This window comes from Passer domesticus, chromosome 3 (assembly GCF_036417665.1).
Source record: "Passer domesticus isolate bPasDom1 chromosome 3, bPasDom1.hap1, whole genome shotgun sequence".
Lineage (NCBI taxonomy): Eukaryota > Metazoa > Chordata > Aves > Passeriformes > Passeridae > Passer > Passer domesticus.
In genome coordinates, this window is record NC_087476.1 from 57,025,412 (window position 1) to 57,043,575 (window position 18,164).

Genomic DNA, 18,164 nt, shown 5'->3' on the forward strand with positions numbered 1-18,164 from the left:
ACATGTATGAATAAGTAAGCCCTTTCTAATTAGTATCTAATTGTATAGGAAAACAAAATAATGGCCTGCAACCACTTTGGTAACAGAAATCTGAATATACTTCCTTGTAAATAACATATGAAAACTTGAGACTAATATTGTTATCATCTGTTACAGAGGAAAATATACAGAAATGTTATGTCCAACATTAAAGCAATGCATTGGAGATCCAGCTGGACACGGATTTCAATTACACTGATTTTTCAGTTTCCTTTACCTACAAGGTCTGCAAAGCTTTTTAGAATGCAACAGCAACCTGTTACTACTTTTACAGCAGTGGAGTTTTAGAATGTTTGGGTCTTAGATGGGGGATATGCAAAAAGAAATAAGCATAGCAAATGTTTGCATTGAACATAAATAGGCAGCAATACTCCCTTCAATTTACAACAGCAGTACCTGATCTGAGGAGAAGTAAAAGAAGGCAAATCAAGACTGGCAGATTCATAAAGAGTGGCTGTGCCCAGCTTTAGGCTAAGATCACATTTCTAAAACTCTGGATTATCCTGGAGGGAACAGAATTCTCTAAAAGGTTCAATCAGGAACACAAAATGGTACAGCTGGGATTAGAAGACAGTAAGACTTTTCACTGTCTGTGGCGAGCTAAAAAGTAGAACAGTCCCATCCAGTGAATTAGTATCTTATTTGTATAGGAATTTTACAACCAAGACTATTTGCACAGCAAATCTGAAGATGTAAACACAAATAATAATGAAAATTAAATTCTGAATGAAGAAATACTGTTTGACTAAATATTTTTTACAGTATCATGAAATACCATATAAGTGCTTAATATAATACCATACTAGCTTTTTCACATCATCACTTAGGTAGTGCCAAACTGTTAAAAACTACAGTACTTTAACATGTAAGCCTAATTATATGACCCATCCCCTCTGGTTTGACTATCAGTTGCTGCTAAAATCCCTACTGACTACGCTCATACAGCATCTCCAATAAGCCAAAACCCAGACAAAAGCAGCAAGTGCTAAGTTTCCACAATGACCAGTAAGAGGGAGGTGATTAAGGTCTGAATATTCAAAGACAGGAAATTCTTCTCCATAGCCTTTTCTAAAAGGAACCACTCATTACTATGTATTAAGAATGATACCTGAGTTTCTTTAAAACTGACTTCATTGCCAACTGCTACAAACATTTGCTTCTTCAAAAGGACCAAACAACTGAAAACCACAGAAAATTGTTTAGTAACACTCTTAAGTTTGGAAATCTCAAAGTATATGTTTAATAGCCTTATTCAGTAAAACTTCCTAGATGGTTTTTGCACACATTTACGTGCCAATTATTACCTCAAGAACTGGTGATACAGACAACCCTGGACACACCTTGTTCTCTTTGAGTGATTACTGGAACTTATTCTGAAAATTGTTTTGGTAAGAAAAGCTGATTTGCAGGAAGAATCTTAATTGAAACCACAGTTCCAACTGCTGAAGATCCTTCACATGTGTGAGCAGCAAACAAAGATGGAAGTTTCCTTTATGTTCTGTACCAGAAGACAAACAAATTTCCAATAAAGTACTGTTATCAAGATACACATGATGTAGTATGGTATAGACATGCATTAGGTGGGCACTACACCCCATATCTTGCAAGTAACAGTAGAACAACTGTATTTCTTCTTCTCTTGTTGTTGTTTTTTATGCAGAAGCAGCCAAATCAGAAGCAAATACAGTTTGGCAGAACATACATTATATTAGATTAAATTGCTGGACACAAAAGTGAAAAGTTGTCACCAATTAATCAATATATGTATTCAGAACTTGTGTTTTAAATTTTTTCAAAAATGAAAAAGTACAAGAACATGCTTGGAGGCCTTATACAAAAGAAATACCTGCTTGGTTTTAGCTAGGGCCCAGCTCACAACAGAAGTTCTTCAATTAGCACCATGCATAACCCTGTTACAACATTCTCCTGAACAAGCAGAAGAGGCGACACACCTCATGAATACCTTCTCTGTATAGAGACAGTCACCAAATAAAAACCCACTGTAAGGATAGGGTAATCATTTTTAACTACAGAGGTGAACTGTGCTTAAATGTGATTATCCATTAATGAAAACTCAAAGATGCAAGGAGTAGGAAAATGAAAGCTATTCAAGGTCTTCACCTGAAAATACAACACCTCACAAAGTGAATCTTACTATGCTCTGTAGGTGCATAGTGACAACCACAAGTTTGGAGAATGAATTCTCATGACATGTCGAATTGCTACTAGACAATTTGTCACACCAAAAGATGCCCAACACATATTTTGAAAGAAGCTCCAATTTAATGTATGTTATTATTTGGCATATTAGCTGCAGCAGTCTACCTCCTTTGACCAGTCAGGCTCTGAAAGGATTCCAGAAAGACCTGTATCAACATATGCCACTGCAACACCCTTCAGCTAATCTGTAAAAAACCCCAATCAATGAGGCACCAGAAGCTAGAATAGATAGACAGCTGGAGTAGAGATTGACAGGACAGGAAAAGGGGATGTGCTATCTAGAATCATATGGGGATGCAGTATGCTGGAGTCAATCTTTAGATGACATAGAGAGTGTCAAATACTATCTGTTACATGGTCGAGTAAGAGCCTTCTGCAAAGGGACTGTCCAGCAAGCCAGAACAGAGCCCTGGGTCAAGTGAGCAGGGGAGACACTAAAAGAGTTTTTTTTTAATTTGCCTGTTTCTCACTTGAATCTTTTTTCTTTGCCTGAGGAAGCAAAAACTGAAAAAAACTGAACCTTAATTATGAGAGGAAAACATGAGAAAAGAACCTCTGCAATCCTGCACTGCAGACCATAAGGTTGCAAAAAACACCCAAATACAAGTTTTCAGAAGCAGAGTTTTAAGAGAATTCTAGTGCTTCATTTGAGGCCAACAAGGAATGAGTCACTGTTCCTTGCAACCTCCAGTGAGCAAGCAAGCTAACAATGAGCACGCAGGCTCCAGTGAAGCTCTCGTTTCATCTGCATCAAGGCAGCACATGGAGGCCAGCTCTGTATGCAACAGCAAACTACTGTGTGACAGCAGCAATGTCTGACTTACACACCTGTGGAAGCCCTCACCTCTCTGCACCTGCCTTCTACTTTCTTAATGCTTTCCCAAGCCACCATCCTCTGTCATTGGTTTCTACAGGACCAACATGATGGGTATCAAACTACAATGACCAAACTGCATGCGTACCACAACTACTGCAGAGCATACTACAGATCCAGATCACATACACCCAAAGTTAACTTAAAAGGTGTTATATTCACAGAATTAATCATGTCAGGGAAGTTCGCTCTCACTGAAATTGGTGCTTCACCAACAAGAGTAACAAAGTGCATGTGAATCCATGGAAATTTAATTGCTTCACACATAAAAACTATCAACAAAATAAGCAAAGGCTTTTTAAAGCAGTTGAAAAAGTATGCATGTGTACCAAAATGGAATGGATAATGTATGTTTAAAACATAGATTTTTTTTTAATGTACTTAGGATTTGCTAACTTGTCAGAACCGGCGATGAAGTCAAAGTACTTTGGTCTCCTCTTGGGAGATAGAGCTGTCTCCCTCCTGTGCACCATGTCTGCCACTGGGGCTCTTCCACAGTCCTCCCAGCTCCTCCGGACAGGAACAGAAGGACTGATCCCTGCTTGTGTTGCTCCAATTTCCCCATTTTATTCACTCATGTTTACTGCTATACAGACAGCATCCTTGCTGATGTGAGCTTTCTGCTGGACATGAGAACTGACACTTTACTGCACAGCCCTTGGCAGAAGGACTGTTTCCCCCTCTGTGACCAGCTGAAATTTCATTCAAGCATGTTGTTGTGTCATGGCTCAATAGCCTAAAATTACAGACAAGCTCAAAGTGAAAACCGTGAACAGGACCTCTCTACTTAGGAATTAATTAGATTCAGTTGTTTTAGGATCCACATAACTGAGAAAGTAAGGGCACACTTAGGCCAAATCTCTTTTGGCAGAGACTTAGCACAGTACGACGTCACACCCTGATTTTGCAATCTATATCCATTGCTGCCAAACAGAGAGTAATGCTTCATTTAATCCACACCCTTGTATAATTTGGCTGAGAGTACTTCCTTTAGCCTGAAGGCTCAGCAGTAATTACCCTAACATACATCAATTTCAAGTAAATATAAATGCTGTTCTTTAGATAAAGTTTTTGGAATCTTCAAAGATTGCTGTTATTGTGCTTTGTATTTAGTGTAATTTTTAGAGAAATATTTTAATTAACTTACCTAGAAGAAATATGAGAAAGAACATATAAAAAAGGAACATGTGTATCTTTGATCTCAGTATAAACAATTTTAGCAAGTTTAACTAGAAAATATAAACTCTTCTGACATTTATAACATCTTATCAATCAGAAGAAACTGGATAAGCAACCTTTTACAATAGAAGAACTAGATTGTCATTAATGTTAATGGTTATGTCTCTGTGTCTTTACTATTCTATTGGAACATTTTTGTGGTTAGATGAATCTATTTATACAACTTATGTTTTCAAATTAAAAAATAATTTTTACCATTCATTTTTTAATGTAAATACCCAGCTCTTCTACCATAAGACCAGGTCCTGTATTTGTGCCTTGAGCTAGAACTCTGACATTGTCCAGTGATGTGGGCAGCACAGCAGGGTCACAGAGCTCTGAGGAAGTTCCTTCCCCTGCAGAATGGCCTGAGCTGCCTCTAAGCCATGATGAAGGCACAGGTGTGTCCTGACACTCTTAATTTTTATTTACTGCCAAAGTCAGCTGTAAGCTGGAACATCATGAGCCTTTTAAATCCATTTGCACTGAAGAAACTGAGTCACACCTACTTCAAAATGTAAATGGTATAGCAAAATAGGTTATAAAAGAAGGAGGTATACAAAAATAACGAACATCTTGTGATAGATGTTCCTATTGCTTTATAGGAACACTAACTTTGAGAAAATTTCAGTTTTTCCATAGCGTTGTAAGCAAATAATAACAAAAAAAGGTTTATTTTCTTTCTGTCTTCTCTTACACATTTCCCTTAAGTCAAAGTGAGAGATATGAACATCTTAAAATGAATGATCATTTTCCCCAGGGGAGTTCCCATTCAAATTAACAGACATATATAAAAAAGCACTTTAGACTTAATGTTCTTCTGCTTATGGTAAAAATACTTTAAGCAAATATCAGTATAATTACATCAGTTGACACTTGCTGAAAGCTGCTCTGTGGTGTTGAGCTGGTGATTTCTCTCTACTGAGTTCTCCTACCATCTTTTAAAAAATAAAGAGAAAATCTGCTAACTGGATCTAAAACTTAATTCATTATGATAAATTCTCAGTGACTATGCAGTAATCTTTAGTTAAAACAAAGGCTTATAATGACTGTAAAGGTATATTTATCTTTGGTTAACAGAAGGAAAAAAATCACACAACAGAATAATATGCTCAAAAACCAAGAGACTAAAATAAGTCATGTTTACTCACTTAGAAAGTGCTAGTGTTCTGCATTATTGCTATAATTATTGCTATTTATTATTACCAAGTTAATGTTGGGGATGTTTAAATAATTCAGTTTCCGAAAGAAAGAAAACACACCAACTTGATCCAGCCACAGAGTTCAAATCAATTACATCCCCCAAATTACAGAAAATGTGAGAATTCTTCAAAGTAACAGTAAGATATTTCTTGCAATAACAGGAAGCAACGTGCATTTCTACATTTAGGAATGTAAAAGAAAATACTAGGCAAAATTCTTAATTTTTTGGCATCAGTGTCTCACTAGAATAATTAAATGAAAAGGATCACATTTAAAAAAATCCATCCCCATAAAAAATATAAGAACAGTTCTCTTGAGAATTTTTTTAAGTCTCAATTTCTGAAAAGTGTGTCAGGCAGAATTAGTTCTTCAGATATGTGACAGAGCAGGAAGACAGCAAACTGTGTAAGACCATAAAAAAAACCTGCAAAGTGAGAGTACTAGACACTTATTTCTTTCATCTTGATGCACATTCCCCTTTTTCAAACACATGACATAATCTACTAGCAGCAGATTGCAGCTTGCAGGAAGCTAACCACTCCACAAGCATTTATTCTCATGTATCACTTCCTATGTTGGCAGCAGCTCTATAGCACATACTGAAAGTGCTCTGCACTTCTGTCCAGTTCCAGACTCCATGGGTAGCAGACTGTTAATCAAATCATATTTTGCCCACTGGACTGCCTGATCACATCAAGGCCATAAGGAATATCCCTTACTGAAGGGGGAACTTGCATTTCTTCCTCTGTAGAAGAAGGAAGGATAAGAATAGTAACACAAATAATCAGAAAAGATAAACAGATCAGGCAAATAATGAAAAGACTACTAAATTATTTTGCACAGGCCTCATAACATCACTTCATTATTTTCTCAATCAATAACAAAAAAAAAAGGCCAGCAGACTCATCAACACTAAGGAAATTGAGAAACTTTGTGAAATTATTATACATTACCTATTTCCCTTTTGTAATTTTTTTCCTAAATAAAATAAAATTAGTTTTGTATCATTACCTACAGCAGATTGTACTACACTCAAACCACTTCTAACTAATAGTGTGGGTTCTGAACCTATCTTTTAGGTGTGTATTTGGTTCTCTTCACCATAACATGTTTCTGCCCCAATTTTAAGAAGATGTGGGAATAAAAAGAAAAATGTCAATGGAACTTAGACATTATGCCAAATTGCTACACCATTTCCATAGCTCTGATCTGTGCAGCCCTGCAGGCTTAATTGCTTTCACCACCACAGCAAATCTAAATGAAGCTGCTGGGTGAGCTAATGAGGCAGCATACATTACAATTCAATAGGGAACCGATATACCCAATATTCTTTCAAAACAAAATTGAGTTCTTTTCTTATGTTGATATTCTTGGCAAGAAGTCTTTTACACACACTTTAGAGATTCTCTTAAGAAGTGGATAGGAAGACATTTTACTCCTATGTTAAAATATGATTTTTTACAATACAGTATTAACACTAATATGCTAGGATTAAAAAAAAAATATATATGTATTCAGTGTGCCATTCAATTTACCTGCATGGATTGGATCCCAGTAACAGATTTCTCCAACGGGCACTCCCACTGGCACTCCCTCTAAATAAAAAATATTCCCCCACCCAAGGTCAAAATTACGTATTTTCAGCACAGTAGTGCAGGGAAGATGGCAATGCTGCCACCTGTACCACATGGCTTCTTTTAGTCATCTCATGTCTTTCAATCACCTCTTTCAAGAGATACTACATATACTGCATTTCATCTTATACTTGAACTATATAGTACACATACATGCACTCTTCAGTTAATATAAACTCTGTTGCTTTTTTAGTATCTCTTTGGAATATTTTGTTGATGATTATTCTGAAATCAGAAAAAAATAAGTAATTAGAAAAATGAAATTTAATTAAATTGTTCATTTGATACGTGTACAATTACAGTTTGTGTAAGTCTTCTTTCCCCTAAGAGTTTCTCAGTAAGAGACAAAAAGAGTAAGGCCACACTGAACAAGCTTTCTGCAGACATTCTTCCTTGAGTGGCACAACATTGTGTGAAAGGCATATATGCACCAAAAAACCCAAACAAGTCCATTCAATTCCTTCAAGGCTGTTGCAGTACCAAAGGATAGATATTACAGAACTGGGGAGAAAGTATGAAATATACTGGGAGGGGGAAAAAAATAAATGATTGATTTAACGTAAATATCAGACTGCAACTTTTGACATGTATTTCTGCAGCACCTCTGCACAACGTGAATTTTGCTAGTTGGTATAGCAAAATTGTATCTCCTTTTTCTGATTCTAAAAAAAAACCCCAAGAATAAAAATGGTATTTTAAGAACATTTAACTGATGCATTAATATTTCTGATATCTCTGATGCAGAAATCTATTTCACCATTTGCTTGAGACTGAAAGAAGCAGTTTTAAATAGTCTATCAAATGTAACCGAGGACGTAAATATGAAATCAGTTTTGTTAATTTTTTTAGAGAGCAATAAAGACTGCTTTGAAGCTTTCCCTTTATATAAGTGGAAAACACCTTTGACTGTCAGTTGTGTTAATGGAGAGAAAATTTCTAATTGTTCTCAACCCTGCCAAAATGTTTTTTGTTTTTGAGATTTTCTTTAAAGATACAAGAACCATCACGTTTCTAGCACATACGTAATTAATTTTTAAGAGCAAGTTTAATTAACTGGTTTTATTGAAGTCCAAATTTCAGTGAACAGATCTGTGTAGTATTTATAGTCAAATTTCAATCTCCCAGATAATTAACAATTAGGGTCACCGTTAATTACAATGACTTGAAACCTAAAACTTATTTTAGAAAGCATCTCCTGAACATAATGGTAGTTACTGCACAATCACTGTTGAATAAAGCCCAAAGATGCCGGATATTTCTTTCATGGCATGCCACAGACCTCCAAAACAGTGTCTCATAGGAAGGTGATTTCACTGTCCAAAGATGCTCACAGTCTTAAGGAGGAAAGGCAAACAAAACCAGAGGGGATTTTAAAGTCTGTCAGCCAGAATGAGCAATTGAAAATTTGGAGTTTTTGCTACTTCCCTATTTGTTAAAAAAATAACAACTAGGAAATGGGTCATGCTGGAAGAAGTTATGAAAGAGGAGCATATGAGAAGAAAGAGACAGGAATGTTTAAGACAAAATTCTGGATAATGCTACAGTGCAGTGCTGCAGAACAGCACTGCAGGCCAGGTATGATAAAACCAGCACTAAGCATGAGTGTAGCCAGAGCTATACAGCACAGGCAAGGTAAAACCTCAATTCTGACTATCAAAGACAGACCTTAATCAAATTGTGTTACCCAGGAAGGAGAAAAAAAAAAAGATAAAATAAAAAAAAAGGAAAGCAAAGGAAGAAGAAAAGAAGTTCAGCAACCTTAAATATTACATACCTTTAGGGACAGACTTCTTATAGTACTAAACACCCATAAGACTTTGTGAATCTAAACTACAAATGTAAAACTCAAAGGAGATTACTTTCTCCAAAGACAAACATCTAGCAAACTTTTCAAACTACTGACATTGTTATGAGCACAGCTATAGCTATACTGAGGCAGACACAAAAATTATCCTGATGTGGTAAAATGAGTCACAATCCTGATGAAATATTTCAGCAAACAGGCTATTATGACAGACAGTAAGAAAACCTAAGTTCCATGCCTTTCCCTCAAATTTAAAACAATCTTTGTGAGAGGAAGGCACACAACAGAGATTTTTCTTTAATTAATTCTGTTAAATTTGATGAAATGTCTCTAATGAAGTGCTTTATACATAACACATAAAAATAAGTGGATCCATGTATTGTACCTGCTTTGTGGTTCTTATTTGCTATTTGACAAAATGCATTATGTTTTTCTAGTAATTCTAACTATGCTCTTGACCAAACCATCTCTTGCACAGACCTGCACAGAATCAACAGGAAAGCAGTAGGTGTTGTTAACCTTGAATTTGGCAAGACTTTCAACACTGTCCCCCACGACATTCCCACAGGCAAACAGCTCAAGTGCGCACTGTGTAAAATAGACAGTGCAGCAAACTGCAAGTTGGCTGAGCTGGAGAGTTTAGAGGTTTGGAACCACCCACATGAAATCTAGCTGGAGACTTTAGACCAGTGGTACACCCCACAGGTTGATACTGGTGTCCACACTTGAACTTTTCCATTAATGACCTGGATGATAGGACTGAGTGCACCCTCAATGAATTTGCAGATGATAAAAATCTGGGAGGAGGAGCTGATACAGCAGAGGAACATGCTGCCATTCAGAGGTGCCCTGACAAGGCACACAAATGGGCCAACAAGAACCTGCTGAAATTCAGCCAGGGGAAAGGCCAAGTCCTGAACTAGGGGAGAAATAATCCCATGTACCAAAGCAGACTGAAATACACAAAATATAATTTAAAGATAATTAAAAATCCTTTCCTGTGAGAACAATCAAATATTGTAATAGATTGTCCAGAGATGTTCTGGAGTCTCCACCCTCAGAGATTCAAAACCCAAATGGATACAGTCCTGAGTTCTAGGTGAATCTGCTTTAAGGGTTGGGCTCCATGGTCAATAATATCATGATCTTGTCTTTACTCCTCTCACATAAAGAATATTCTGTCATTGAGAAAGATACTGAAGCTCTCTATCAGATGATTAAACAATTAATTACTTAATTTAGAGCAAAATGGTTGGAAACAAAGGAAGTCCTGCCTCGGCATCCATGAGCTAACTGATCTTGAGGGAAGTGGGGAAATAGCAGAATAAGACTGGGGCTTCGTTAAAGCCTATAAATCTGTGAAATTATGCACTTGAAGAAAAGCCAAAACACATGATATGTCAGGGTATACAGAACCTAATTATCAAAATGAACACACATATTTAAAATCATAGCAGTGAAACTTACTTTCATTTGAAGTATAATATTAGAAAGCCACAAACAGCTAATTCTGCAAATGTACCTGGATAGGACAAGATTTAAACATCAGGAAAGATCTGCTGTGTTACTGCTACTGCCCATATAGCACATAGATGGAAACACTGTTTTTCCATAGTTTCCTACCTCAGGCAAGACTGAGACAATTAAACCGTATTTTAAAAAGAAAGGGCTGCATATATTCAGGATGCTACACTGCCCATACTACAACGTATCAGCTACCACCTTACCAAACTATTAGAGCATGCACATACACCTGTTACATGGTTAAATATACTGCCAACAGAGGTTTACACATGTAAATGGGGATTCAGCATTTTGCTTTAAGAAGCAGTAAATGCACAGTAAAAGGTGACAGAACTGAAGTATCAACATAACCTTCAGGAATATGTAACCATCTGCTGGATCTCTAGTACGGGCCATTGTTAACAATGCAACATCCCCATTAACATAAGTACAAAATGAAAATATATTTTGTATATAAAGCCAACACAGAAAATAAAGGTTCTGTCCTCACAGCACAATCAATAAATCAATAGAAACATTTAAGTACAGATTTTCTATTATTCAAAAGTAAAATTTATCTGGCAGTTAGGCACTACAAACACCAGCACTTATCTTCACAGTATATAACCAATGGGGAATGATGAAATAGATAAGTAAATCTTTTTCATGTTTCACTGAAAACAAGTCTACCACAATAGAACAACTTGGAGGCCCACAAAATGACAGAGAAGTAATCCACAATTTTAAAACATTTTCTTACAGAAAAATCTATTTCAATTGTGGCCCATTAGTATTTTTATGGTTCCCTTCCCTTAAAAAAATTCCTGTTCTCATGGCTTCTTCTTTACTATATTTCTTGTTTTACGACGCTTTCCTTGTATAAATACTTTCCTGTATACCTGTGGATCGTTTTGGAAGTATCGGTCAGCTTTGGAAACAAAAACACAGAGTGTTCATACACAGCTGTAACATACACCTATGTTCACTCATGCTATTTAGGAAGTCTCCATCAACACTTTTATCTGTGCTTCTGCATAAAGTAAAATTAAAGAAAATAAAATTCCTTGGTTTGAGCAATACTAGGAATAGCCATGTAGAACAACTTAAAATCATATGTTAATGTTCTTTAAAGGGTTAGTCCACTTTTAAGTATTCACAATATGTAAGCATATGCATTCTACTGCCTCTGTAAGATTTACACACTCTGGAAATAACGTGCATCCGCTGAGCAACAGATGAATACTATTATGGCTCCAAGCTCTTTTGTTTAGGTAGAAAATAAAAAGACTGAAGTTAATTGGTGTATGGCCATTTGCATTGTGAATTAGTGACTAAAAGTGATTCTGAGACCAGTGGTCTGTCTTTTAGACCATGCTAAGGACCATTTCCCCAGCTGCTCAGAAAAAGTAATCATAACTTCATTTGCGAAAAAAATTGCCTGCCTTTAGGAGATAATTCTGTATAATTATAGAGATTATTCCTATCTTTACTATCTACATTTTAAATCTCTATTACGTGTTTTTATTTCATTATATATTCCACCCTCCCTCTGGAATTCTTTTTACTCTTCTCAAGGATACAAAACAAAAACACTTTGAAATTGAGGTGCCAATTTTCTGTCTTATTTTACAGGTGCCCAGAAAAAAATGGCATGAAACTATAAATTTTATTATTAAATACTGTGATTATCAATGAAACAGATATTATTAGCAAAATAAGCATCACAAATGTACACAATTGCATTACTTTTTTCTCAGAATCTTTCAATACAAAGTATCTTTAGGGAAAAAAAATCTAAAAATAGATTAAAAAAAACTGCAAATAGACTATCAAGCACTATCAAGCACTAAGGTTCTGTAGTAGTGTATGTGCTTTCAAATTCTATTATTTTTGAATGCCCATGTTTAAGATGCTTCAGTAAGCATAAAAATATTACCAAAATATTACATTAAGAAAAGCTGGCAATCTCATCCTCTTCTATGAACTTACAGCACTAATAAATAGGTGTACAGCTTAAAGAAAGAAAAATTTTATGAAGAAACAGCATTGGACTGTATCACACTGGACTTCAAAAACAATATCACATATAACAAAACTGGGTTAGTCCTTGAAAGAGCTGCACAGCAAAATTTTAAAAGGCAGAAAATAAAAAAATCCTCATCAAAGTTATCACCCCTTCCCTACAAAGAGTGAAGAAACAAAGAAACTTACCACTTTCAGCAGTGAAAGAATACAGAGGATTCAGTGGAATACCCAGAGCACCCGGCAGTCTTAGCCTGGAGTGTGGTGACAGAGATGATGGTGCAGGAAGCAAGAGATTTGAGTTTGCCTGTAATAGGAAGACAAATCAGAAAGTGAAGTGTAATTTCCTGGGTCACTTACTGACGTAATAGCTAGAAGAGAAATATTTGTTTACTGTAAATAACTATTAAATTCCAGGGAAAAAATTAAAACTCAATTTGATGACGACTAACAACTTCAATATTTATTTTTTCTTAGTATTTGGAGATACAGACTAGGAAAAATTACTGGCACAGCAATAAACGGAATTGTGTGTTTATATATGGACACTAACTGTCAAGCAGTGCAAACAATGAAACAAAATTGTCTGAACCAGCATTTTGTTGCATCTTCGTGTATAAGAATAGGAAGACATGCATATGCTCATAAACTTATAAATATATTGAAATAATTTCTCTTTTTTTTTTGAGTACTCAAACTACACTACATCCATGAAGAGATACTTAGCACTACAGGAAAATAAAAAATTTAAACCAATCCTAGCACAGAACTGATTTCTGTAAAGAAATAAACACTAAAATCCCAGGCACTTCCTACTTGTAAATTACACATAATATAGCTCCAGTTCTAATCTCCATAGCAACAAAGATAATGTAGTTAAAATCTGTTTTCCTATGGACTTTCTTGATATACATAGAGTTATTAAAAAGCAAAAGCCCTTCCCAAATTTTATTCTTGTCATATTATCCAATACAGTCAATGAAAAAAAATTTAACGATCTTAAGTTTCTGGTTGATCCAATTGAGAATTTTATTGGTTGTTAAGTATTTTTTCACTGCCTTAATACACCAAAGCCAAAGCAGAAGAAAAACAGGACTTAAATAAAATATTTGCAACTTTCCTCAAGCAAGATATTAGTATGCTAAAATTCTTGAGAGTTATTCACATAAGATAACATAATTCTTGACCCTTTCAAAAGTCAAGCCTATTTCATCATATAGAATAAAAGCATATGGTCACTCAATCCAACTAAAATCTCCCAATCAGCAGAGCACTACCTTTGGCCCCAGTAAACTCTAGATGAGAACTTTAAACTTCAGTGATGGGCCAGTGATATTTTGCAAATTTTCAAACTACTGGCTGGTAAATTCTGTTTAAAGAAAGTTCAACCAAAGTGAATCGGTGATTGTCTCCTATCTCAAAAGTGAAATATTTTATAGAACTCTAATTTCTGCAATTCAATAAATATTATTCAATTCAATATTTGGGTATTGGCAGGTGTACTGAAATGCAGGTAATAAAGCATAAAAATGTGTGTTGAATTACTTGACTGGGCCAGAGGGTATCTGCCACCAACTGCTCTGCACCACTACACCTGACCTTCATCTTAATGTGTCTGGTTTTTGTGCAGGAATATGGATTTAATTCTAATATGGAAAGTTTACAGCAAATATTATCTTTGACTAACAAGGAATCTTGCAGCAAAAGTGCACAATTGTAATGACTATACTCCAAAGCTGACAGAAAGAAAAGTAAGACAGAAAATCAGATTAATCATTGAACATAATTTTAAAAAAGCATGAAACCTACTAGATTTTACTACAGTGTACAAATTTAAATGAATGCTAGTAAACAGTAGCTGGGAAATGTAATCAGAATGGAGGCCTGTTTTTCTGAACAACTGCAACAATAAATCAATCTGCTTTCCTTACATTTACATATGCAAGCAAGTAAGCTTCAATAATATAAAGTTTTCTCTGATACAAAAGAATGGTGAAAAGCCATCAGCTTACATATTTACACTCAAACACAGAAAAAATAATCTGTTCTGCAAATGTTTTGATCTCAGCTTCCCAGTGTTTCATTTCTTCTTTAATCTACTGTAAACTCTAGGGAGAGCCTTTTTCCCTAGATAAATGAGATCTCCCCTTTGCATGAATTTCTTGCTAAGTGCACACTACACCACAAGACAAACAGAGGCTTTCCAGTCAAATACTTTAATGGAAGTCTCTTTCAAATTTGCTATCAAAAATTACATTTCAGATAACACCAGGAAATGAAGACAGGTTGAATATACTGGCCTTCGGAAATCAAGCTAAACAGGACAGAACAAACTATTGAAAACTAACACTTAATAGATGCTTCCCTACCTCATCCTGGAAAGAATTATGAAGCTAAGCTTGTCTTGATTCTGGTCCTGGAACAAATTATATAAGGGATGTGGAACTCTGTGTAAGTTATTCCTGTACAACACTTAATTCACTTCTCTTTATTTTCCTGCTGTATTATGCAAACACTCTCACAATACATGCCAAATAACACACTTTGAAATCAAATGCAACAAGACACACAGAAGAGAGGACTGAATGTGCAGTCTCGAGGATTTAAGAAAATCACCTGTTCTAAAATGCAGTCTAATTTCCATTAAAATACTTCCTTCCTGTTCAAGGTCTTAAAAACAAGATGAAAACCTTTTTAATAAAATATATTACAAATTAAGTTTTAAGTAGGCTTACAGGAAGTGATTCATTCCTCCCCTTGATGGTAGTGAAGATGAATTCAGGTGAGCTATAAAAGACTGCCCATCCAAAGCAGAGACAAAACCAGAGTTTTAATGACCTTTCTGCCACTAGCTCTTATGTATTATTTAAATCTCTGAGAGGCCCAAGGAGGGAAAAAAGGCACAACGTTGTAACAGAAATGGGAAGCAGTCAGCCAATAAGTGAGGAATTATGATTCCAGCACAACTGCTTCCAGGTGAAGTAAACTATTCTGTGAAAAATAATTAATGCTCCTACAACAGGCAGACATAAGACTATTCACAAAACAAAATTACTTTTTTTTTTTTTTTTAATGCCTGTTGTGGGAAATCATTGCTAAATACCATTACAACAATAAGCAAAGTTGGCTAAGAGAGCCAACCATGAATTTACTTATTTTTCACAAGAGACTCTGCTTTCTTCATGCACAAACCACAGCTTTATCAAGGACAGAGTTTACTACTACTGTGAATTGAGTAAAACTAAGAGTTAAAACATTCTTATTGTTTCCATCACAATAAAGATACCTACATAATTTTTGCCAGTCTTAAAAAAATATTATTTGCATTTTCTTTTCTGTGTTAGGGCAGCTCTGTGCAAATTATGCAAATACACACTTTCAGTGAAACTGGTTTTCACATTAAAAGTGAATTGCATGAGACAAAAAATAGAATGGTCTAAGACTTGACAAGGTGGCAAAAGCATATCTTGAGAGATAAAGCAGCCAACATGTAATTGATTCCAAGACTAGTACTAGAGTATTTACAGATGCTATTTGTAAGGGCTACAAAGGGGTCAGACATTGAAAAACCAAATTTCAGATCTAGAATACTACATCTTCAAAGAAAGCTCTTCTCTCCCTCCCTACACAACATATATCATGCCCTTGTTAGGGATAGTTTTAAACTGGTTTTTTACTGCTAGATGGAAGGGAAATTAAAAAAAAAAAAACATAAATAGTAATTGAATGAAAAACTCTTGTGAGCACTTCCAAGAGCCAGAGATGAATTAAATGTTTTCCTATCAGAAACCTCCATTAACAGAACCACACATTAGTATTAGTTTCTTGAGGTAGAGATAAATAATAACTGCTTCCAAGATTCACTACTCTGTAATTTCTCTATGTGGTACAGAAGCTAATTCTGCATTCTGGTTTCATACAAAAATTAATTTTTACCTTTTGTATCAAAAGATCTTAGCTTTTGTGAATTGCTAAAGCTTTAGCACAATAGCCAACTCCTGGGTCTAATTTCTGGGTTAAGAATGGCACTGCTGCAGAAGAGAAGAAGCTTAATCTATCTATAATTTGTTAAGGTTCATGTTCAGGCAAAAAGAAGAAAAACAAACAAAAAAAATTATTGGTTCTAACAGGACCTGGAAAGGGAGCATGGGTCATAAGACAAAGAACCCAAGCTTATACAGGATCAAAGTATTCTCTACCTAGCCTAACCCAAACTTTAATATATTGACATCACATTTTCCAATCCTGTATCTAAGTCACAGAACTCTAAACTCTACACTTTAAAGTTAGTTTTAAGTCCAGTAGCCATGCTGTTAAGTTGACACATGTTAAAACCAGAGCCTCCCACCTTGGCAGATTTGCTGCTTGTGTGTTTCAGCACCTTTGTCTCATAAAACATGACTCCAGGTGTGACCGTAGGCCAGGTCTACAAGGTATGCTGCCACTATGCCTGTCCCAACATGGCATTTCCTATGTGTCTGTGACAAGGGCATGCAAACATGACCCAAAGACCAGGATTACTCTTCACTGGGGCTGCCTCACCTTGAGTGCCTTGTGCAGTTTCGGGTGCCACAACGTAAGAAAGACATTAAATTATTAGAGAGTGTCCAAAGAACAGAAACAGAGATGGTGAAGGGCTGGGAGGAGAAGCTGCGTCAGGAGTGGCTGAGGTCACTTGGTCTATTCAGCCTGAGAAGGGGAGACTGAGGGGAGACCTCAGTGCAGTTACAGCTTCCTCATGAGCGGAAGAGAAGGGGCAGACACTGCACTCTGTGGTGACCAGTGACAGGGCCCAAGGGAATGGCCTGAAGTTGTGTCAGGGGAAGTTTAGGTTGAATTATCAGGAAAAGTTTTTCACTCAGAGAGTGGTTGGGCACTGGAACAGGCTCCCCAAGGAAGTGGTCACAGCACCAGCCTGACAGAGTTCAAGAAGTGTTTGAACACCTCGGGCACATGGTGTGACTCAAGGCTGGTGCTGTGCAGTGCCAGGAGCGGGACTTGATCTCTGGGGGCTCCTTCCAATTCAACATATTCCATAGGTCTGTGAAATACATATAAGGTAACACCTGTGTTCTCATCTGGATTTTTAATGCTCCAACTCGACCACAGGGCAGCAAGCCACCCTACATGTGGTTTCCTAAAGTCGACTTTCTCCATTTCGCTTGTCTGCTCCCAGAAATATTAACACATTCTCACACATGTGACTGAGTGGCAACTTTTAAGAGTTCTACTTTGACAAACACTTTAGCAAACCATTCATCTGAGTGTGCATTCTAATAAGCCTTCCACTTACATACACGTGTCATTTTTCATATGAGAAAGGGAATTGCACACACATTAAAAACTAATTCCCAATTACAAATTAGTAGCAATTTTAATGTTGTACATTTTACTCTTGGGCTGTCCAAAATGTGATAAATCAGGCAAGCAGTACTGCAGCCAGACGCAAAAAATTATCCCATGCCTGCTTGAAATGTATTTACCACTGTCCCCTGAGTCTCATGTTGGATCACTGAAAAGAGTAGCATCAAGACTCCTTTCAAAGAAATCTCCTCCCCCATATTCCAGTGGTTCATAAAGTCCTGCAAGGAAGTGCTCTCAGTGTTTATAATCACTACTGCTATGTGACAGATATCAAACTGGATGT

General features: G+C 36.2%; 1 protein-coding gene across 4 annotated transcripts in view; it reads right to left on the reverse strand.

Moving 5' to 3' along the window:
- AHI1 (Abelson helper integration site 1) overlaps positions 1-18,164 on the reverse strand; it is an 84,823-nt gene that overhangs the window by 33,120 nt on the left and 33,539 nt on the right. For all 4 annotated transcript variants that reach the window (XM_064413256.1, XM_064413259.1, XM_064413258.1 and 1 more), the window contains one exon: positions 12,707-12,824. In XM_064413256.1, the coding sequence (XP_064269326.1) occupies positions 12,707-12,824 (118 nt within the window). The remainder of the gene's footprint in view (positions 1-12,706; positions 12,825-18,164) is intronic.